The 19047-nt window shown below is 48.9% G+C and overlaps 1 protein-coding gene across 2 annotated transcripts in view; it reads right to left on the reverse strand.

Annotated features, from left to right (window-relative positions):
* MSL2 (MSL complex subunit 2) overlaps positions 1 to 19047 on the reverse strand; it is an 83453-nt gene that overhangs the window by 59352 nt on the left and 5054 nt on the right. Inside the window, exon 2 of one of the 2 annotated variants that reach the window (XM_068128865.2) lies at positions 5847 to 6012. In XM_068128865.2, coding sequence (XP_067984966.2) covers positions 5847 to 5976 — 130 coding nt within the window. In that variant the 5' untranslated portion in view covers positions 5977 to 6012. Of the gene's footprint in view, positions 1 to 5846; positions 6229 to 19047 lie in introns of those variants that run through there. The other variant, XM_078784497.1, reaches the window with a different exon arrangement.

Below are 19047 nucleotides of genomic sequence, written 5' to 3' on the forward strand. Positions count from 1 at the left end.
GGCGCCAATACCACGTGACCTATGATGTCATAATTACATTTAAAAAGTCTACGAGCCAAGACGATCATTTGATGAAAATTTCCTGTCAATCTGACCAGCGGTTGCTGAGAACATTAATTATGAAATTTTCGTAGGTGCAAAATAGGGCAGAAGAATAATAAGAAAAACTCCAGCAGTAATAATAGGTTACTCTCCATTTCATGGAGAGTAAACCTAATTACAAGCTCGACGAAGAAGACACTGCTCCACACAAGCACCCTTCTCGTACCATTCAATCGATCATCAATTCTACAAAATTTTGCCATGCTCCTCATTTATAACTCATTACTCATCAACATGCATTCCTCCATTCATCCCTTAATCATTGGGACAACGAGGAAGAACGAGGAAGGCACTAATCTACGGTCTTCCAATCAAAATCCAAGTCATCAATTTAAATGTAACTAATCCGACTAATCTCTATCATTGTCTCTGTTAAATCTGCCTGCTCAGTTCCTTACCCTTCTACATTTAACGTACCCCTTGGGTCATGTGGCTCCCCCACGGATCCAGGCTCCAGCCTTCATGGCCGTGAAAATGTGCCGAGTCAACCCGGCACCGTGCTACAATTGTGTGCAGCACCCGACACTCGTGCGGTGCTCAACCACTGGGCTCACATGGAACACACACAGAATGGAATATCCATTGCACCTTGTGAGCTCCCACCCACAGCTGCAGTCGCCATGCTCACTCCAGCAATGCCCTCAGCACGACCCCCGCACGGTACCTCCTGCACGCCTGGCGGTCTGATGCGCACACTTCCTGGGTCCCCACATGACGTATACCTACAGCCCACAGTGCCCCCTCTAATCCGCTCATCTGGTGAGGAGACTTTTTGTCATAATTCCCGGCTGCTTTTCTCCAAAGCTCTTTGGGAATCTGTTTAGCCCCACAATTTGCCTCAATACACTGTGCCACTTTTAGCCTGGTGTTGGCTTCGCGGTTAGGGCGCTAGCTTGGGATCCTAGGATCCTGAGTTTGAATCCCGGTCGATCGCTGAATTAACACCAGGGTGCTTGACTCAGCCTGTCATCCTTCCGAGGTCGGCAAATTGAGTACCAGCTTGCTGGGATGAATGATCTGGTGTGTACCCCGATTTAGAATAGGTACACCGTATCCCTGTGCATCGTAAGAGGCGACTAAGGGTTGGCGTCAGGAAGGGCATCCGGCCATAAAAACATTGCCTCAAACAGGGCCCTATGAGGTAATGGGGCCTGCAAGGCCAACCCCCACTCTAGCGGGGGAAAATGGCCTTAAAACGATCATTCATTCATTCACTCTGTGCCACTTTTACCAACAAGGCTTACCGGAGCGAGAAAACGCACCCAAACAGCAGGGTTTTCTTTTTAACCGCCAGGTTCTATATAAAACCCAACACGAGCATTTAAAATCCCCTAATCTATCTATGCAAAGCCCCGCCTGCACACATGCTCATACATGCAGCGACCTCTGCACCCCTCCGGTCAGCTCGCCCGGAACCGGACTCAAACCTAACACCATAGGGAAGCCATGTCAATTTAAATCCCATACTGTCATCAATTATATCAACTTAAATATAAATTTAAATCATATATTGTGATCTATAAATTGGCTCGTCACAGGGATGAAGATAGCAAGGACATTAATGGGGGGGAGGGGGAAGCGGTGATTAAGGATGGTGGCGGGAGGCTATTGACAGAGAGGGGTGCAGTATTGAAGGTGTGGGAAATGTCAGCCCTGCCCTCTGACTGCCGCGCATCCAGCCTTTTTCCCATCGGCATGCATCGCCCATTCTCCCCAAAAGAGAAGAATTGAAAAGGGGGTTCAAATCTGCTACACAAACACAACACATTTCTCTGTCCACTGATACTAGGGGAAAAGTAATTTAGCTAAACAAAATTGCTAGAGATATAACGACACCAGGGAACCCTTATGTGTTGGATGTGTTTCCCCGGGGTCTTCAAAACCGCAACAATACAGTCACGTGAAAAAGTAAGTACACCCCATGTAAGTTTTGACTTTTTCAACATATTTCAACATCCAGCTATTTGATCTTCATTTCAACAATATTGAGAGATAAAGGTGATATAATATAACAAATATCATGAAACATTTACATTTTGTAGTCCATTGTATAATTTAAATAAACATAATTGCAAATTTCGCAGGTGGAAAAAGTAAGTACACCCCATGAAATGTTTTTTAAAATATTTTTAACATATGTGGACATATCAATATTTGATCTTCATTTAAACAGTATCTATAGATAAAGGTGATCTAATTGAAGAAAAACTAATGAAAAATTGACTTTTCAATTATTTATTCAACAAAAAATTGTTGCACGGCATGCACATTTGCATGCGCAGCTCGTTTCAAAAACCCCCACAACATCTCGATGGGATTTAGATACGGGCTTTGACTTGGCCATTTCAGAACCCTCCATTTCTTTCTTTTCAGCCATTCCTTGGTGGATTTACTGGTATGTTTAGCGTCATTGTCATGTTGCAAGGTCCACCTTCAGTTGATCTTCAACTTTCCGACAGATGGCCTCACATTATCCTCAAGCACCCTCTGGTACAATGAAGAATTCATAGTGGATTCTATGATGGTGAGCTGCCCAGGCCCTGATGCAGCAAAGCTGCCCCAAACCATAATATTTCCACCACCATGCTTTACAGTTGGTATCAGGTTCTTGTGGTCAAATGCTGTCTTTGGTTTTCGCCAAACATGTCTTCTGGTACAGTGGCCAAATAGCTCTACCTTTGACTCATCTGTACAGAGCACATCGTTCCAGAAGTGCTGGTCTTTGCCGAGGTGTTCATTTGCAAAATTTAGTCTTGCCCTGATGTTCTTTCTGGACAGCAAAGGTTTCCTCCTGACACACCTCCCATGTAGATCAAATTTGTGCAGCCTCTTTCTAATGGCAGACTCGTGCACTTTGACATCAACAGTGGCAAGAGCTACCTGTAGGTCCCGTGATGACATTCTGGGGTTCTTAGAGACTTCTTTCAGCATCTTGCGGTCTGCTCTCGGGCTGAACTTGCTGAGGCGGCCTGGCCTGAACAAGTTGGCAGTTTTTTTGGAATGTTCTCCACTTCTAGATGATCTTCCGGACAATCGAATGAATGATTTCAAATTGTTTGGAGATCTTTTTAAATCCCTTCCCAGACTCGTAGGCATCTATAACCTTCTTTCTGAAGGCCTCAGAGAGCTCTTTTGATCTTGGCATGGTGACGTCGCACACTTCAACAACAAAGAGCAAACCAAACTAAATGTCTGAGGTTTAAATAAGACAGGTTCCTCCAAGATTCTCTCTAACGATGTTCTAATCATTTGCACCTGAGCTGGTGCACCTGATTCTAATTTTAGGTATTTGAAGTAGTGATAAATGTAGGGGTGTACTTACTTTTTCCACATGCGAAATTTGCATTTATGTTTATTTAAATTATACAATGGACTACAAAATGTAAATGTTTCATGATATTTGTTATATTATATCACCTTTATCTATCAATATTGTTGAAATGAAGATCAAATAGCTGTATGTTGAAATATGCTGAAAAAGTCAAAACTTTACATGGGGTGTACTTACTTTTTCACGTGACTGTATGCACCAAGGTGGAATAAAGATTGATGTTAGGATTTGTCTTTGTTTAATTCGAATATCTTTACGTGTTTTGGAGAAAAAGAATACGAGGCATTACTTTTCAACATGCCCTCATTCATACATGGTGTGCTCGTGATTTATAACCATCATGAGGGAATAGAGGGTTCATTGAGTGAATGAACTGAATTCTGAATGAATTCTGAATAGAGGGTCAGAGAGCGGTATTCAGGATTGCAAAGCAGATAGCGAAAGAGAGGTGTGATGTGATGGGGGTGAGTTGCTTGAAGGATGAAGAGGGACAAATCGTTGTGGACCCAGATGGAATTAAAGGAAGATGGAAAAGATATATGGAAATGCTGTTGAATACAGAGAATGAATGGGATGGCAACATAGAGAGTAACCCAGTTTTAGGACCGGCAGAGAAGATAACTGAGAAGGAAGTTGAAGAAGCGATAAAAGCAATGAAGAGTAGAAAAGCGGGAGGGCCGACGGGAGTTGTGGGAGATATGTTGAAGGCAGCAGGAAGTTGGGGTGTGAAGAGAATGACAGAGATCTGTAATCTGGTGGTGAAAGAAGGCCACATTCCAGTGGATTGGGAACTGAGTGCCCTCGTCCCTCTATACAAGGGGAAAGGTGACCCTCTGGAGTGTGGCTCGTACCGAGCGATAAAGTTATTGGAGCATGGAATGAAGGTATTGGAAAGGGTGTTGGAGAGGAGGATAAGGAAGAAGGTGAAGATCGACGAAATGCAGTTTGGATTTATGCCAGGAAGAGGAACGACAGACGTGCTCTTTATTGTGAGGCAGTTGCAGGAGAAGTACATGGAGAAGAGGAAGAAGTTGTTTCTTGGGTTTGTTGATCTGGAGAAAGCATTCAATAGGGTCCCACGCGAAGTATTGACATGGGCATTGAGGAAGTTAGAAGTGGAGGAATGGTTGATCAGAGTAGTGATGGCAATGTACAAAAGAGTGCGCACAGCTGTAAGGACGAAGGACGGGAACAGTGGTGAGTTTGAGGTGAAGGTGGGAGTGCATCAGGGGTCGGTACTAAGTCCACTACTATTTGTAGCTGTGATGGCTCAGAACGTAAAGGAGGGTTTACCGTGGGAGTTGTTGTATGCAGATGATCTGGTGTTGATTGCGGAAAGTATGGATGGACTGAAGGAAAAGATGAACAAGTGGAAGGAATGTACGGAGACAAAAGGTCTGAAGGTGAATATAGGAAAGACGAAGGTGATGGCAAGTGGTAAAGCATGTGGTGATGTGGAAAGAACTGGGAAGTGGCCATGTTCTGTGTGCAGGAAGGGTGTCGGAGTGAACTCCATTCAATGTACAATGTTCGCTGAGTGGGTTCATAAAAAATGCAGTGGTCTGAGAGGGTCATTAACCAGTGTGGCAGCTACATTCAAATGTAAGGTGTGCACAGAGGGAGCTGCAGATGGAGGAAATGTTGAGTTGGATCTTGGAGACGGCGTGAAGCTGGAAGGTGTGAAAACATTTTGCTACCTCGGAGACATGCTGAATGGAGAAGGTGGATCAGACTCGGCAACGGTTGCTCGAGTGAGATGTGCATGGAAGAAGTTTCGGGAACTGAGTGGCGTGCTGATGAGGAGGGGAGTGTCGTTGAAGCTGAAGGGAAAGGTGTATGCTGCATGTGTGAGAAGTGTTATGATTTATGGGAGCGAGACATGGGTCATGAATGTAGAGCAGCAACGACGGCTGGAAAGGGTGGAAATGCGAATGGTTCGATGGATGTGTGGAGTATCGTTGAGAGAGAGGAAGACAAATGACGAATTGCGAAAGATGATGGGAATAGAGCCCGTGATTGATGCTGTGAAGAGGAACAGGTTGAGATGGTTTGGTCATGTGTTGAGGAAGGATGAAAGTGACTGGTTGAGAAGAGTGATGGAAATGAATGTAGAAGGAAGTAGAGGACGGGGAAGACCGAGAAAGCCTTGGCTAAAGATGGTGGAAGAAGAAATGCGGGCAAGGGGGTTAACAAGGAGAGATGCAGAAAATGGGGCAAAATGGAGAAGATCGTCATGGGGACCGCAAGGCTAACCCCAGCTCTAGCAGGGAAAATGGCCTTAAAATGCATGTTGTTTGTTGTTGTTTGTATGAGGGAAAGACATTGTGCTGGATTATTTCATCTGCAGAAGCATTTGGTCTGTTATCTGACAGTTACTGAAAATTTGAACAGTTGATTGGTTATTACTACTCACAACAATCTGGGCAACTTAGTGAGGAGCGTAGAGAAGCAAGGTGGGAACGAAGTGTCACCAAGCCATCGGGCTCATCTGAATCCATGGTCACGGCAAAGCGACACGCAGCCAGGTACTGCTGTGTTTCCATGGCTTGATGGTCAAAGAGATATTTTATGACTGCAGCCTGGTAAAAATGATAATACACATATTTCGCACAAGTCAAAGCAATCAAGTTTTTTTTGTCTCAACAGATCACAGCAATCATCTGTGAATATTTGCTTCCATTGTAAAATATTGATGTTCCAAACAGAAGCTGCTTCCTTGTATTTGTTGTTTCACAAGGAATCAGCAGTTTCCTGTGATAAGCAGCTCCTTAAAATTTAAATGTGTGTCAATGAGATACAGTGAGAGAGAGAGAGAGTGAGAGTGAGAGTGAGAGTGAGAGAGAGAGAGAGTGAGAGAGTGAGAGAGTGAGAGAGTGAGAGAGAGAGAGAGAGAGAGAGTGAGTGAGAGAGAGTGAGAGAGAGAGTGAGAGAGAGAGTGAGAGAGAGAGTGAGAGAGAAAATTAGCAACAACCCATATAAGAATGGGAAAAGGGTTGGGGGGAGGTGGGCAGTGGAGTGTTATCAAGCCAGCATTTTTAAAGCTTATCTTAGACAAGTCTTTCTGCCTTAATGGTATCATCAAAAAGACAGAAATAAGCTTTTAAAATGCAAGGCTTTTGGTGATGTCTGTAGACTGTTAGATTTGACATTGCAGGAGGCATACTTTCAGCAAATACTTCATTTACATAACCAAACATTTCATTTGTGATGCCAGACTGGATTGACCAATCAATGGAAATACAAAGGAAATGCTCAGTTCTACAATCATGAGAGAGCTCTCCAAAAAATAAATAGCCATGAGGACAGACAAAAAGACAAAAAGGTCTTATATTCTTCTTCGATAAACAGATAATACAGGGGATCCAGTTGATTATAATTGGTACTTGTTCAATATGGACATGGAAGATACCCTCTCCCCCCACTCTCCCCTTTTATATATCCCACACAAAAATGGGTGCCAGTTCCATTCTCATTTTACCCCATGTAACATTAAATGTAATTTGGCCATATCTATATATATAAAACACAGTTTGTGTGTGTGTGTGTGTGTGTGTGTGTGTGTGTGTGTGTGTGTGTGTGTGTGTGTGTGTGTGTGTGTAATGTTACCGATCGACTCCGAAACGGAGGCTCACGTGCTTGATATTTGGCATAGACATGGCCATTGAGCCTGGGACGAACATGGCCGAGACCATATTTGACGAGATCCATATTTTTTATTCATATTTACCTCAGCGCATTTCAGCGAAGTACCCGCTAATCTCAGCCGGTGCCAGAGCTTGCTGATTCGCTCAGAGCGATCACGTGATGTTCCATCCCGTCACAAGTCACACGTTTGCACGTAATTCAGGGCGAAAAGCTATTGCGTTTTTTCACCTTTATGCAATCGTGTTTTGTGTCGATTTAGTGCGATATGAATTAAATTTTAATTCATATTTCGTGTTTACGAATTCGAATACGAAGGATTTCCCCTTTCCCCTTTCGATTTCGAATATGAATCGAATACGAGCTTGAGTCGAGAGGGCGAATGTACGGGTTGGGAATGTACGGGTCTCCCTTCCCCCGCCCGGCAACGCCGGTACTGGAGGGCATGGGTCACAGGATCGGTGAGTCTCCAAAATCCGCTTTGTGCTCTTGCGAAGATGCAGGACGATGTCGCGATTGTTGTGCTGCTCTCCGACCATGAGAACTGCAACGTCATTGTTGACTGGCCCTCCCCTTCCCTCCCCCTTCCCCCTCCATCCTCCCCCTCCCTCCCCCCTACCCCCTCCCCCTCCATTTCCCCCCTCCCCCTCCCTTTTCCCCTCCTCCTCCCCTTCCCCCCCCATTCCCCCTCCCCCCTCCCACTCCCTCACCCTTCCCCCTCTCTCACCCTCCCCCCTCCCCTCCCCCCACCCATCCCTCCCACCCCCTCCCATCCCTCACCCTCCCCCTCTTCTCCCCTTTCCCCCTCCCCCTCTGCTCCACCTCTCCCCCTCCCCCTCTTCTCCCCTCCTCCATCCTCTTCTCCCCTCCCCCCCGTTCCCCTCCCCTCCCCTCCCCCGCCCGGCAATGCCGGGTACTTCTACTAGTTATAGATATTGTAGCGGTTGCCGCTGAGCATACACAATCGCCTTACACCTGCCGATGACGCAACCAGGGAGCGATCACTGTACCGGGCTCGCCCAGGCCGCCCGGGCATGCCCAGACTCGCCTTTCCCGGGCTCGCCCAGGCCGCCCGGGCATGCCCAGACTCGCCTTTCCTGGGCAAACGCTCCGATCGGCATGCCGCGCCCGGCTTGGGAGGCGTGACTTCCGGCATGACGTGTTTGATTGTGCTTATATATATTGCTACCCGATAAACGGGCTTTTCAGAGTACCCGAGTTTTCGTTTTACAAATAAAGGAGCTTGGACGAATTCCCGTCTTTTGTCGCGTCAATCCTTTCGACTCGCATAGGAGCACAGCCCCTCACTGGTGACCCCCGACATAGACACGGCAGTTACCCTTAAACTGCCGACCTTCTGGGAGGCTCACGCGGTGGTTTGGTTCGCCCAGGCAGACTCCCAGTTTGCCCTGCGAGGCATTACCGCAGACGACACCCGCTTCCACCATGTGGTAGCGGCACTCAGCTCCGCCACCGCGGCCCACGCCCTGAGCCTCCTCCAGCACCCGCCAGCCGCTGACAAATATGGCGCGATCAAGACGCTCCTCCTCGACGCATTCGCCCTCTCACCGGCAGAACGCGCACGACGCCTGCTCGACCTGCCCGAGCTCGGCGACACGCGCCCGTCCCAACGGATGGACTACATGCTCTCGTTGCTAGGTGAGCACTCCTCGGATTTTCTTTTCCGGGAGCTGTTCCTCCGCCAGCTACCTAGCCAGGTACGCTTCGCCCTGGCAGGCACGCAGATCACGGATCCCCGCGCCCTCGCCAGGGAAGCCGACAAGATCTCCTCGGCAGGCCAGCACATCGGGGCAGCTACCTGGAGCCCGCCGCCGTCCGAGGCGACGCCCATGGCGCCCGGCGCGGTTGGAGGCCGAACTGCCAGTGCAACTGGCGGCCGCCACGCCACGCCGACCGATTCCAACACGACGGCCGGGGCCTCCACCTGACCAGGCATGGTGTTATTACCACGCTAGGTTCGGACAAAAGGCTCGGACATGCCAACCCCCGTGCACTTTCGGCAAGTCGGGAAACGGCCGGGCCGGCGTTCATTACCAGCCATGAGCGCCGGCCACTCGGGCAACTTGCTTTTCATCAAGGACAAAGCGTCCGGGCGGCATTTTCTTTGTGACACCGGCGCCCAACTGAGCGTCATACCGCCTCCGAGCAGGACAGGCAAACCGCCATTTGCGGCCCCTCCTTGGTCGCTGCCAACGGATCGGCCATCCGCACCTTCGGCCCGCGCAACGTCACCCTCTGCTTCGACAGCCAGCGCTTTAATTGGACCTTTGTGAAGGCAAGCATGCCGTTTGGCTTTGTGACGGCGTGGCTTTGCTAGGCGCCGATTTCCTCTGCGCGCACGGGCTGCTAGTCGACGTAAAACGGCGTCGCGAGACTTTCAGCTCCCTGGCATGCACAATGAGCAGCTCCGCGCCAACCGAACTATCATGCGCCCTCCCGGCGGCGAACGAGTTCGCTCGCCTGCTCGCAGAGTTCCCGGCCCTCACGCGGCCGACGTTTTTGGCCGTCGCAGTGAGACATGGTATCGAGCACCACATACCAACTACGGGCCCGCTGGTCTACGCCAGAGCCCGCCGCCTCGACCTGGCCAAGCTCGCCGTGGCAAAGGCCGAGTTCGACGCGTTGGAGCACCTCGGCATCGTGCGGCGCTCCGATAGCGCGTGGGCCTCACCTCTGCACATCGTGCCGAAGCCGGGGGGCGGCTGGCGCCCATGTGGTGTCTACCGCCGCCTCAATGATGTTACCACACCCGACAGGTATCCTGTCCCGCATATCCAGGACTTTTCCGCCCGTTTTGCGGGGCGGGTCATTTTCTCGAAAATTGACTTGATACGGGGATACCACCAGGTACCTGTCAGGCTGGCCGACATCCCAAAAACGGCCGTCGTCACACCTTTTGGCCTGTTCGAATTCCTGAGGATGCCGTTTGGCCTCAAGAATGCGGCCCAGGCGTTCCAGCGCTTGATGGACGGCGTGCTGCGCGACCTGCCGTTCCTCTTTGTCTACCTGGACGACATCCTCGTCGCCAGCACGTCCCGGGCCGAGCACCTCCTCCACCTCCGAACACTGTTCGGATGCCTCAGCGAGCACGGCTTAATCGTCAACCCGGCCAAATGCCACTTTGGCACGACGGCCGTTGACTTTTTGGGCCACCACATCACCAAGAACGGGGCCGTGCCGCTGCCAACCAAGGTCGAGGCCATCACCAAGTTCCCACGTCCCCGCTCCATCAAGGCCCTGCAGGAGTTCCTCGGCATGGTGAATTTTTATCATCGTTTCGTGCCCCACGCTGCTCAGCTCATGCGGCCCCTTTACGAAGCCCTCCGGGGCAAGCCGGCCAAGCATGACGTCGTCTGGTCCGCAGACATGGACGCGGCATTCACAGGCGCAAAGCTGGCCCTCGCCGACGCAACGCTGCTTGCTCACCCGGTGCTCGACGCTCCCATCGCCCTCACTACGGACGCCTCCGACTACGCGGTGGGCGCCGTACATGAACAATGGGTGAATGGGGTTTGGCAGCCACTCGCTTTTTTTAGCCGGCAACTCCGGCCGAACGAGCTAAAATATAGCACATTTGACCGCGAGCTCCTCGGTCTATACCTGGCCGTTCGCCACTTCCGCCACCTCCTGGAGGGCCGCCCGTTCACGGCTTTCGTCGACCACAGGCCGTTGGTTTACGCGATGGCCAAAGTCACGGAGCCGTGGTCGGCCCGCCAACAGCGCCACCTCTCCGCCGTGTCGGAGTTTACCACGGACATCCGGCACGTCGCCGGAAAAGACAACGCCGTGGCCAACTGTCTTTCTCGGGCCAGCACGAACGCGGTCCACCTGGGCGTGGACTTGGCGCTTATGGTGGCCGACCAGACCGCTGACACCGCTGACACGACCAGCATGCCATCCGGGCGGCGGACACGGGCCTCCGCCTGGCCGACGTCCCCTTCGCGGACACTGTCCTGCTCTGCGACGTCTCCCAAGGCCAGCCTCGCCCCGTCGTGCCCGTTACCTGGCAGCGCCGCATTTTCGCCTCCCTCCACGGCCTTTCTCAACCGGGCCGGAAAGCTTCCCAGAAGCTGGTGTCGGCGCGTTTCGTCTGGCACGGACTTCGACGGGACGTCCGCGACTGGGCCAACGCCTGCATGGCCTGCCAGCGGGCCAAGGTCCACCGCCACACCCAGGCCCCGCTGGCACCTTTCACCGTGCCCGAACGGCGTTTCGACCACGTCAACGTGGACCTGGTGGGCCCCCTTCCCCCATCACGAGGTTTCACACCTGCTCACCATGGTGGACAGGACTAACAGGTGGCCAGAGGCCGTTCCCCTCGCTTCCACCACAACCGCCAACGTGGCGCAGGCTTTCATCGCCACCTGGGTCGCCCATTTCGGCGCACCGGCAGACATCTCTTCGGACCGCGGTCCGCAGTTCACCTCCGAGCTTTGGGGCGCGGTCGCCCGCAACCTGGGGGTCAAGCTCCACCGTACCACCCCCAAGCCAACGGGTTGTGCGAGCGTTTTCACCGCTCCATGAAGGCCGCGCTCATGGCCGCCTTCAGGACGGCGGTTGGGCCGACCGGCTGCCGTGGGTCCTTTTGGGCCTCCGCACGTCCCCCAAGGAGGACCTCCAGGCGTCCACCACCGAGCTCGTCTACGGCCAGCCGCTACGCGTCCCGGGCGAGTTCGTGCCCGACGCTACCAGTCCTTGGTCCGCGGCTCGCCAGCGCTCGGCCCTCCAGGAGGCCGCCCGACGGTTTGCCCCCGTCCCGCCACGGTGGCCCCCAGTCCTACGTCCCCCCAGCGCTTCGCACAGTGGAGTACGTTTTTGTGCGTCATGACGCACACCGGGGGCCACTCCGGCCGCCGTACGACGGGCCCTTCCGGGTCCTGCGACGGGACGACAAGTCCTTCGTCGTCGACGTCGGCGGCAGGTCGGACCGGATTTCGGTGGACCGCCTCAAGCCGGCGCACTTGGACGTCGACCAACCACCACGGTTGGCCCTTCCTCCGCGGCGTGGCCGCCCCCCGTCCACGGTTCGCCCCGCTCGACCAACCACCACCACACCGAGCCCCCCCTCCAGGGGTCACTTCGGCGGGGTCATCAGGACCCCCCTTAAATTGACCCTGCCGGTACAAGTCGATTCTGGGGGGGGCGCGTGTAGCGGTTGCTGCTGAGCATACACAATCGCCTTACACCTGCCGATGACGCAACCAGGGAGCGATCACTGTCCCGGGCTCGCCCAGGCCGCCCGGTGTCAGGGAATAAATATTCTTATTGACAGTATTGCTAGAATATATCTCAATGTAATCTTGTATAAAGTGGAATATGTTTTACTTTACAAATGAGCCAAGAGCATAGGACTAGAGCAATATAATTCAAGACAGAATGTGTAACGCTCTTGGACTGCCATCTGTGTCTATCAATAGTTAGCCTGTGTTCCATAGATGGAGCACAGGCTGCAAATTCCCCCTCAGCAGGTCAGAGCATTTGACCTCTTGAACAGAAATAATGTGGTGCTCTCAGTCTCCCAAAATAGAAAGCTGGCCAAAAGAGCCAAATAAAGGCTTTTGGATGAAGGAGTCTGTGCCTTTAAAACCAAGAGAAAGTTGCGATTGGAGAGAGAGAACTGGGAGAGTGACGGAGAAGCAGTGGACTGGGAGAGTGACTGAACAACTGAAGACCAGTTGACCTGATCAACCAACTGGAGACTGGTCAACAACTGAACGAGGTTCAACAAAAGACCTACAGAAGGAGCTACAGCCACGACCGACAGAACAACGCCATTAATATCTAATTAGTACATTTAGTGAAATACAGCAAAACTCTCAAAAGTGAATAAAACATTGATTTTGCTATAACGAGTTTCTGGAAGTTTTAATAGTAGAACAGGAGTAGAAATTATAATTCTTCCACACCGGGCATGCCCAGACTCGCCTTTCCCGGGCTCGCCCAGGCCGCCCGGGCATGCCCAGACTCGCCTTTCCCAGGCAAACGCTCCGATCGGCATGCCGCGCCCGGCTTGGGAGGCGTGGCTTCCGGCATGACGTGTTTGGTTGTGCTTATATATATTGCTACCCGATAAACGGGCTTTTCAGAGTACCCGAGTTTTCGTTTTACCAATAAAGGAGCTCGGACGAATTCCCGTCTTTTGCCGCGTCAATCCTTTCGACTTGCGTAGGAGCACAGCTCCTCAATATAATATTTTGAAAAAGCTAAACTACTTTGATAAATGCAATTTTTTTCTCAAAATATTGTCACGTGTACAACCCGCCCTCCAGGGAAAGCCCAATGGACAGAAATGTTTCACAAGCGTGGCAAACGTTGCGAAGCGAGGCAGACACTTAGTCTTATAAAATAGATTTATTATTCACAAAGTAGAACAAGAACTAATCAAATCTCCGGATAACAGACAAACGATAAAATAGCACGATGCTTTTAAAACAGTCAGAGATGTCTCTAGAAACCTAGGAGCCACAAGCTATCATTCACTCGGAACCTGTTGAGGGCCTCGAGATACGCTTTGAGAGACGGCCCTGGTCGCATGTCTGACATTGATGGCCTCCATCCATTGTTTGGAGAGTCGGAGTAGCAGGTCAATTGTAGAATGACCTGGTTTGAATCTGAATTCATGACCTAAGATGAGCTCATTAGAGAAAAGAAATGACTCCATATCAACTGTGATGATGGATTGCATTACCTTGCTGATGACGGAAGTAAGTTGATAGGTCTGTTGAGTGGATCAGTTTTTGCACCTTTCTATGTAATGCAGTGATATTGGCTGATTTCCAAATAGATGGAAGATGACCTAGCGCAAATGACAGCCGATTGGCAGCCACCTCCATCTGCTTGGGGTTCTGGACCCACCCCTCTTCTTAAAGGAGTAAAACTATATATACATTATATATATATATATATAGCTGGCCCTCGCCGAGGCCAGCGCTCGTTATAAGGAAATATATATATATATAGCGCTCATTTGCCCAGATGATTTCGTACGTGGCACACTATTGGCAGATGGATGAGACGCAACCAATCAGAGCACGCTGTTCAGTATCCTGCGGTGTTGTGTTTTTGTGCATTTTGTGTAAAATTGTGAAGTTGTTTCAAGCCCTACGATGACGGGTAAACGTTCTGCGTCTTCTAAGGGTTCTGGCACTGAACCTAAGCGCCAGAGGAAGATGCTTAATATCGTAGAGAAGGTGAAACTCCTCGACACGTTAAAGGAAGGGAGAAGCTTTGCGGCTGTAGGCCGCCATTACGGGCTCAATGAATCTACGGTCTGGTACATTAAGAAGGACGAAAAGAATATAAGGGCGACGGCAGCAGTGTCCTTTAACCAGACAGCGAAAAGGGTGGTAACTTCACGCAATAAGGCCATTGTAAGGATGGAGTCTGCATTGGCCCTTTGGATCAGTGACTGCAGGAAGAAGAATATCCCACTGGATACCAACGTTATCCGTGAGAAGGCCAGGCAGCTTTACGCCAAGTTTGCTGAAGGCGCTGGCGACGACGACCCCGAATCCGAACCATCGACCGCATCTCCCACCAAACCAACCAAATTAGATGCCAGCAAGGGTTGGTTTGAAAAATTTCAAAAACGATTTAAGCTAAAGAGCGTGGTCCTGCATGGAGAAGCTGCTTCTGCTGATAAAGCTGCCGCCGAGGGGTACGTGAATAAGACGTTCAGGACGATCATCGAGGAAGGGGGTTATAAGCCTGAACAAGTTTTTAATATGGATGAGACAGCCTTATTTTGGAAACGGATGCCGTCTCGCACTTTCATCATGATCGAGGAAGCCAGAGCCCCTGGATTTAAGGCCCACAAAGATCGGGTGACTTTAGTAATGTGTGGGAATGCTGCAGGCTTTATGATAAAGCCTGGTCTTATTTATAAGTCCAAAAACCCAAGGGTCCTCAAAAACAAAAATAAGAACCTGCTGCCAGTGTATTGGATGCACAACCAGAAGTCCTGGATTACGAAACTCCTCACATCGGATTGGTTCCAACAGTGCTTCATTCCCGAGGTCAAGCTTTATCTCGCAGAAAAAGGACTCGAGTTCAAAGTGCTGTTGCTCATGGATAATGCAGGAGGTCACGCGCTCGACCTGTCGTATGATGGCGTACAAATAGAGTTCTTACCGCCAAACACCACATCGCTGATACAGCCCATGGATCAAGGCGTCATTCGCGCATTTAAGGCACTTTATATGCGAAACACCCTGCAGCACCTGGTCGAGGCTATGGACTCGGACGAAAACTTCTCGCTGAAGGCGTACTGGCGTGAGTACACCATTGCAACGTGTCTGCAAAATATTCAGATGGCCATAAAGGAGATGAAGACAGAAACTTTGAATGCCTGCTGGAAAAAATTGTGGCCAGAAGTAGTCCACGATTACGTGTACAAGGGTTTCTCTCCTGACGAAGTCCACCACTCTGCAGTAGATAAGGCAGTGAAGCTGGCAAAATTACTAGGAGGAGATGGCTTCAACGATATGACTCCCGATGACGTTGAGGAGCTGCTCGAGACCCACTCAGATCCGTTAACGGACGAAGACCTGGCGGAGATGACGAGGTCAGCTAGTGAGGAAGAAGAAGCGGAAGAAGAGGGTTCAGGGGATGAAGAAGAAGAAGGCCTATCACTGGAATGCCTCGCAACCCTAGTGAGAATGGCAAAAGAACTTAAGGAAAGGGCTGAAGAATGGGACCCCCAGATGATTCGTTCGTTGAAGTTCAGAAATGTAATCGACAGAGGCATTGAAGTCTATAAAAACCTCCTCGCCCAGAAGAAAAGGCAGCGCCAGCAACTGCCCATCACTATGTTCCTCACCCGAAAAAAGAAAGAAGACACGCCTACGTCTTCAGCACGAAAAGAAGTTCCGGATGACGACGAAGATACTGCACCACCTGACGAGGCGCCTGCTGAAGTGGCGCCTCCAGAAGAGCTGTAATGCTCTTCTTTGCTGTGCAGTACAGTAAAAACTATTATTGATATACTTACCCAGTATCTATTACAGTATTTTCAAATATACTATACAGCTATATATACACGTACAAATATTTTTCTAATACGTAAGGATGGGTCTCAAAAGTCTGTTTAAGAGTGTAGAAAGGGTTTATAAGAGCGTGGGAAAGGTTTATAAGAGTATGGGGAGGGTTTTTAAAGGCTTAAAATATATAAAAATAATAAAATAAATATATGGTTTCTACTTCGCGGATTTTCACCTATCGCGGGAGGTTCTGGAACGTAACCCCCGCGATAAACGAGGGATGACTGTATATATATATATATATATATATATATATATATATATATATATATATATATATATATATATATATATATATATGTATATATATATATATATATATATATATATATATGTATATATATATATATATATATATATATATATGTATATATATATGTATATATATATATATATATATGTATGTATATATATATATATATATATATATATATATATATATATATGTATATATATATATATATATATATATATATGTATATATATATATATATATATATATATATATATATATATATATATATATATATATATATATATATATATATATATATAGATATATAGATATATAGATATATATATATATATATATATATATATATATATATATATATATATAGATATATATATATATATATATATATATATATATATATATATATATATATATATATATATATATATATATATATATATATTTGGGGTTTTGAGAACCCTGCACTTTGTAAATTGTTGTAAATATACTCTTTGTAAATAATACTCTGTGTAAATACCTCCATTTCACTGTTAAGATCAAAGGTCGTCCCCTAATTAGTCCATGAACAACACGTAGCGAATCATAGGCCCTCTTCATAGTTATTTCATTGTTATGTGTTTCAGGTAAGGCTGTGTTTCCAATAGTTTGACTCTACGTTGCATTAATCAAGTAAGATAGGCCACATTCGGTCCATTTGCTATCCCTCTCCCAATTGTGGTACGCGCCTCTGCCAGCCGCAGTCGCCTCAGCGCTCGCCCCAGACGCCATTGCCCATGTGCTCCATCTCGGAGAAGAAGGGGGGAGGAGCCGCCAAATCACGGGCGTGGCACGTCGTCATCATCGGAGGTGGAGTCAGCCAGCCCTAACCACCAACCAGCACCGCGGTGAGCGAACCGGTAGGCGTGCCCTCGCAGCCCGCGGCTTCATACGGCGACGAGTAATAAAAGCGACTGGAAGGGACTGCTTCGAGAGAGTCGGTGAGGAGAGTCGGTGGAGAGTCAGTTGAGTGAGGGAGCTGGAGTGAGGGGTTCTGAAGAAAGTTGAGTGAGTGGGACGAACAAGTATGAGGGCCGGCGAGAAGGCATGAGAGACGAGCTGCGCTGTTTCAGAAAGCCCTGCCGTGTGAAACTGACTACGTGGAGCTGCCGGCTGCTGTTCGCTTCGAGCCCGGAGCGTGAACCTGGGGTGAACCTCAACGCTTACCGCTGCCTGGACCCTTCTCTCCCTGGCGCATACCTGCCTGCAAATCCCTTTGTCGTGTAAGTCCGTGGTCTGTCCTTTGTGTTGTCTGGGGTTCCATAATTAAGACTGTTTAAGACTTGCCCTGTGTATCTGCTTTCTCTTCAGTAAATTACTTTCGTTTCTCTTTCTTTGGTTTTGTGTAAATAATTAATAAATACCTGTTCCTCCATATTCTTTGGTTTCATTCTCATCTGATCGCTTTAGTCCCTTCTTTCGATTGAGTACCTGTGGCGCGATTTTGGCCAAACTGCTTTATAATCGGGTTTAGTCTCTTGGTAATGGCCCGAGTCGCAGCTCGCTTCGCTCGGCGCAATCCAACCACGCTGCGGCCCGGGTGGGAGTATTTCATCGCTTACCGGAAGGCGCTGGTACTTAGGTCATAGGAATAATTGGCCTACTAGCCTATTCAGTGCTGACCGGAAGTGGCGAGATAGTTCCAGGACCGGTCGGACGGCCAGCTTAACAGGACAAGGGGATAAACCCCCCCTTGCTAACGGGAGTGCCGTCCCCCGGATCCATAACAATATCTATCTATAATTCCAGTAATCTCTGTGTGTGTGTGTGTATGTCTGTGTGTCTGTGTGTTTGTCTGTGACCGCTGTTTCTCGACAACCACGGGTCCGATATACTTTAAACTTGCCAGATATATTGCTGGGGACCTGAGGATGTGGCTTTTCAAGGTTTCATATTAATCGGAGAAGTAGTTACCGAGCTATGGCGATTTCTTTACCAAACTCCGCAAGCCGTTCGCTTTGGACCAAACCATTTCATGTAAATAGAGGGGGGGGATTGTCACCGTACTCGCAAGCCGTTCGCTTTGGACCAAACCATTTCATGTAAATAGAGGGGGGGGATTGTCACCGTACTCGCAAGCCGTTCGCTTTGGACCAAACCATTTCATGTAAATAGAGGGGGGGGATTGTCACCGTACTCGCAAGCCGTTCGCTTTGGCTTTGCGAATGGACCAAACCATTTCATGTAAATAGAGGGGGGGGATATAATTTTAGATATATATATAGTACGGGCATGCCCTAGTATATATAAATATAAAATCAAATCCCTGAAAAACAAATATATTATCATTTGTCTGTTTGTGGGTTTGTTTTTTGATAGTTTCACTTCTGTACACTCATGAACTGCTGGACAGAGTGCATAACAAGATGGTTGTTGCATTCATTGCTGGAATATAATAATAAAAAACACTTCCGGCCCCTTGCACAGCCATGCCATGTCATCCTGGCACAAAAGAAGAGATCAAACCTTGTTTGGAGGCTCGGAATGAGTATTTTTGTTGGTGTGGAAAAAATCTGGAAAATGTAAAAGGTTTTGTGGCTGGATGGTGAGGGGATGGGGAATCTTACCTAACTTCTGCTTAACTAGAACCGCTCGCCGTATATTCACGGACACTGCACGAA

This window comes from Myxine glutinosa, chromosome 9 (assembly GCF_964187855.1).
Source record: "Myxine glutinosa chromosome 9, kmMyxGlut1.1, whole genome shotgun sequence".
NCBI classification, from domain to species: Eukaryota; Metazoa; Chordata; class Myxini; order Myxiniformes; family Myxinidae; genus Myxine; species Myxine glutinosa.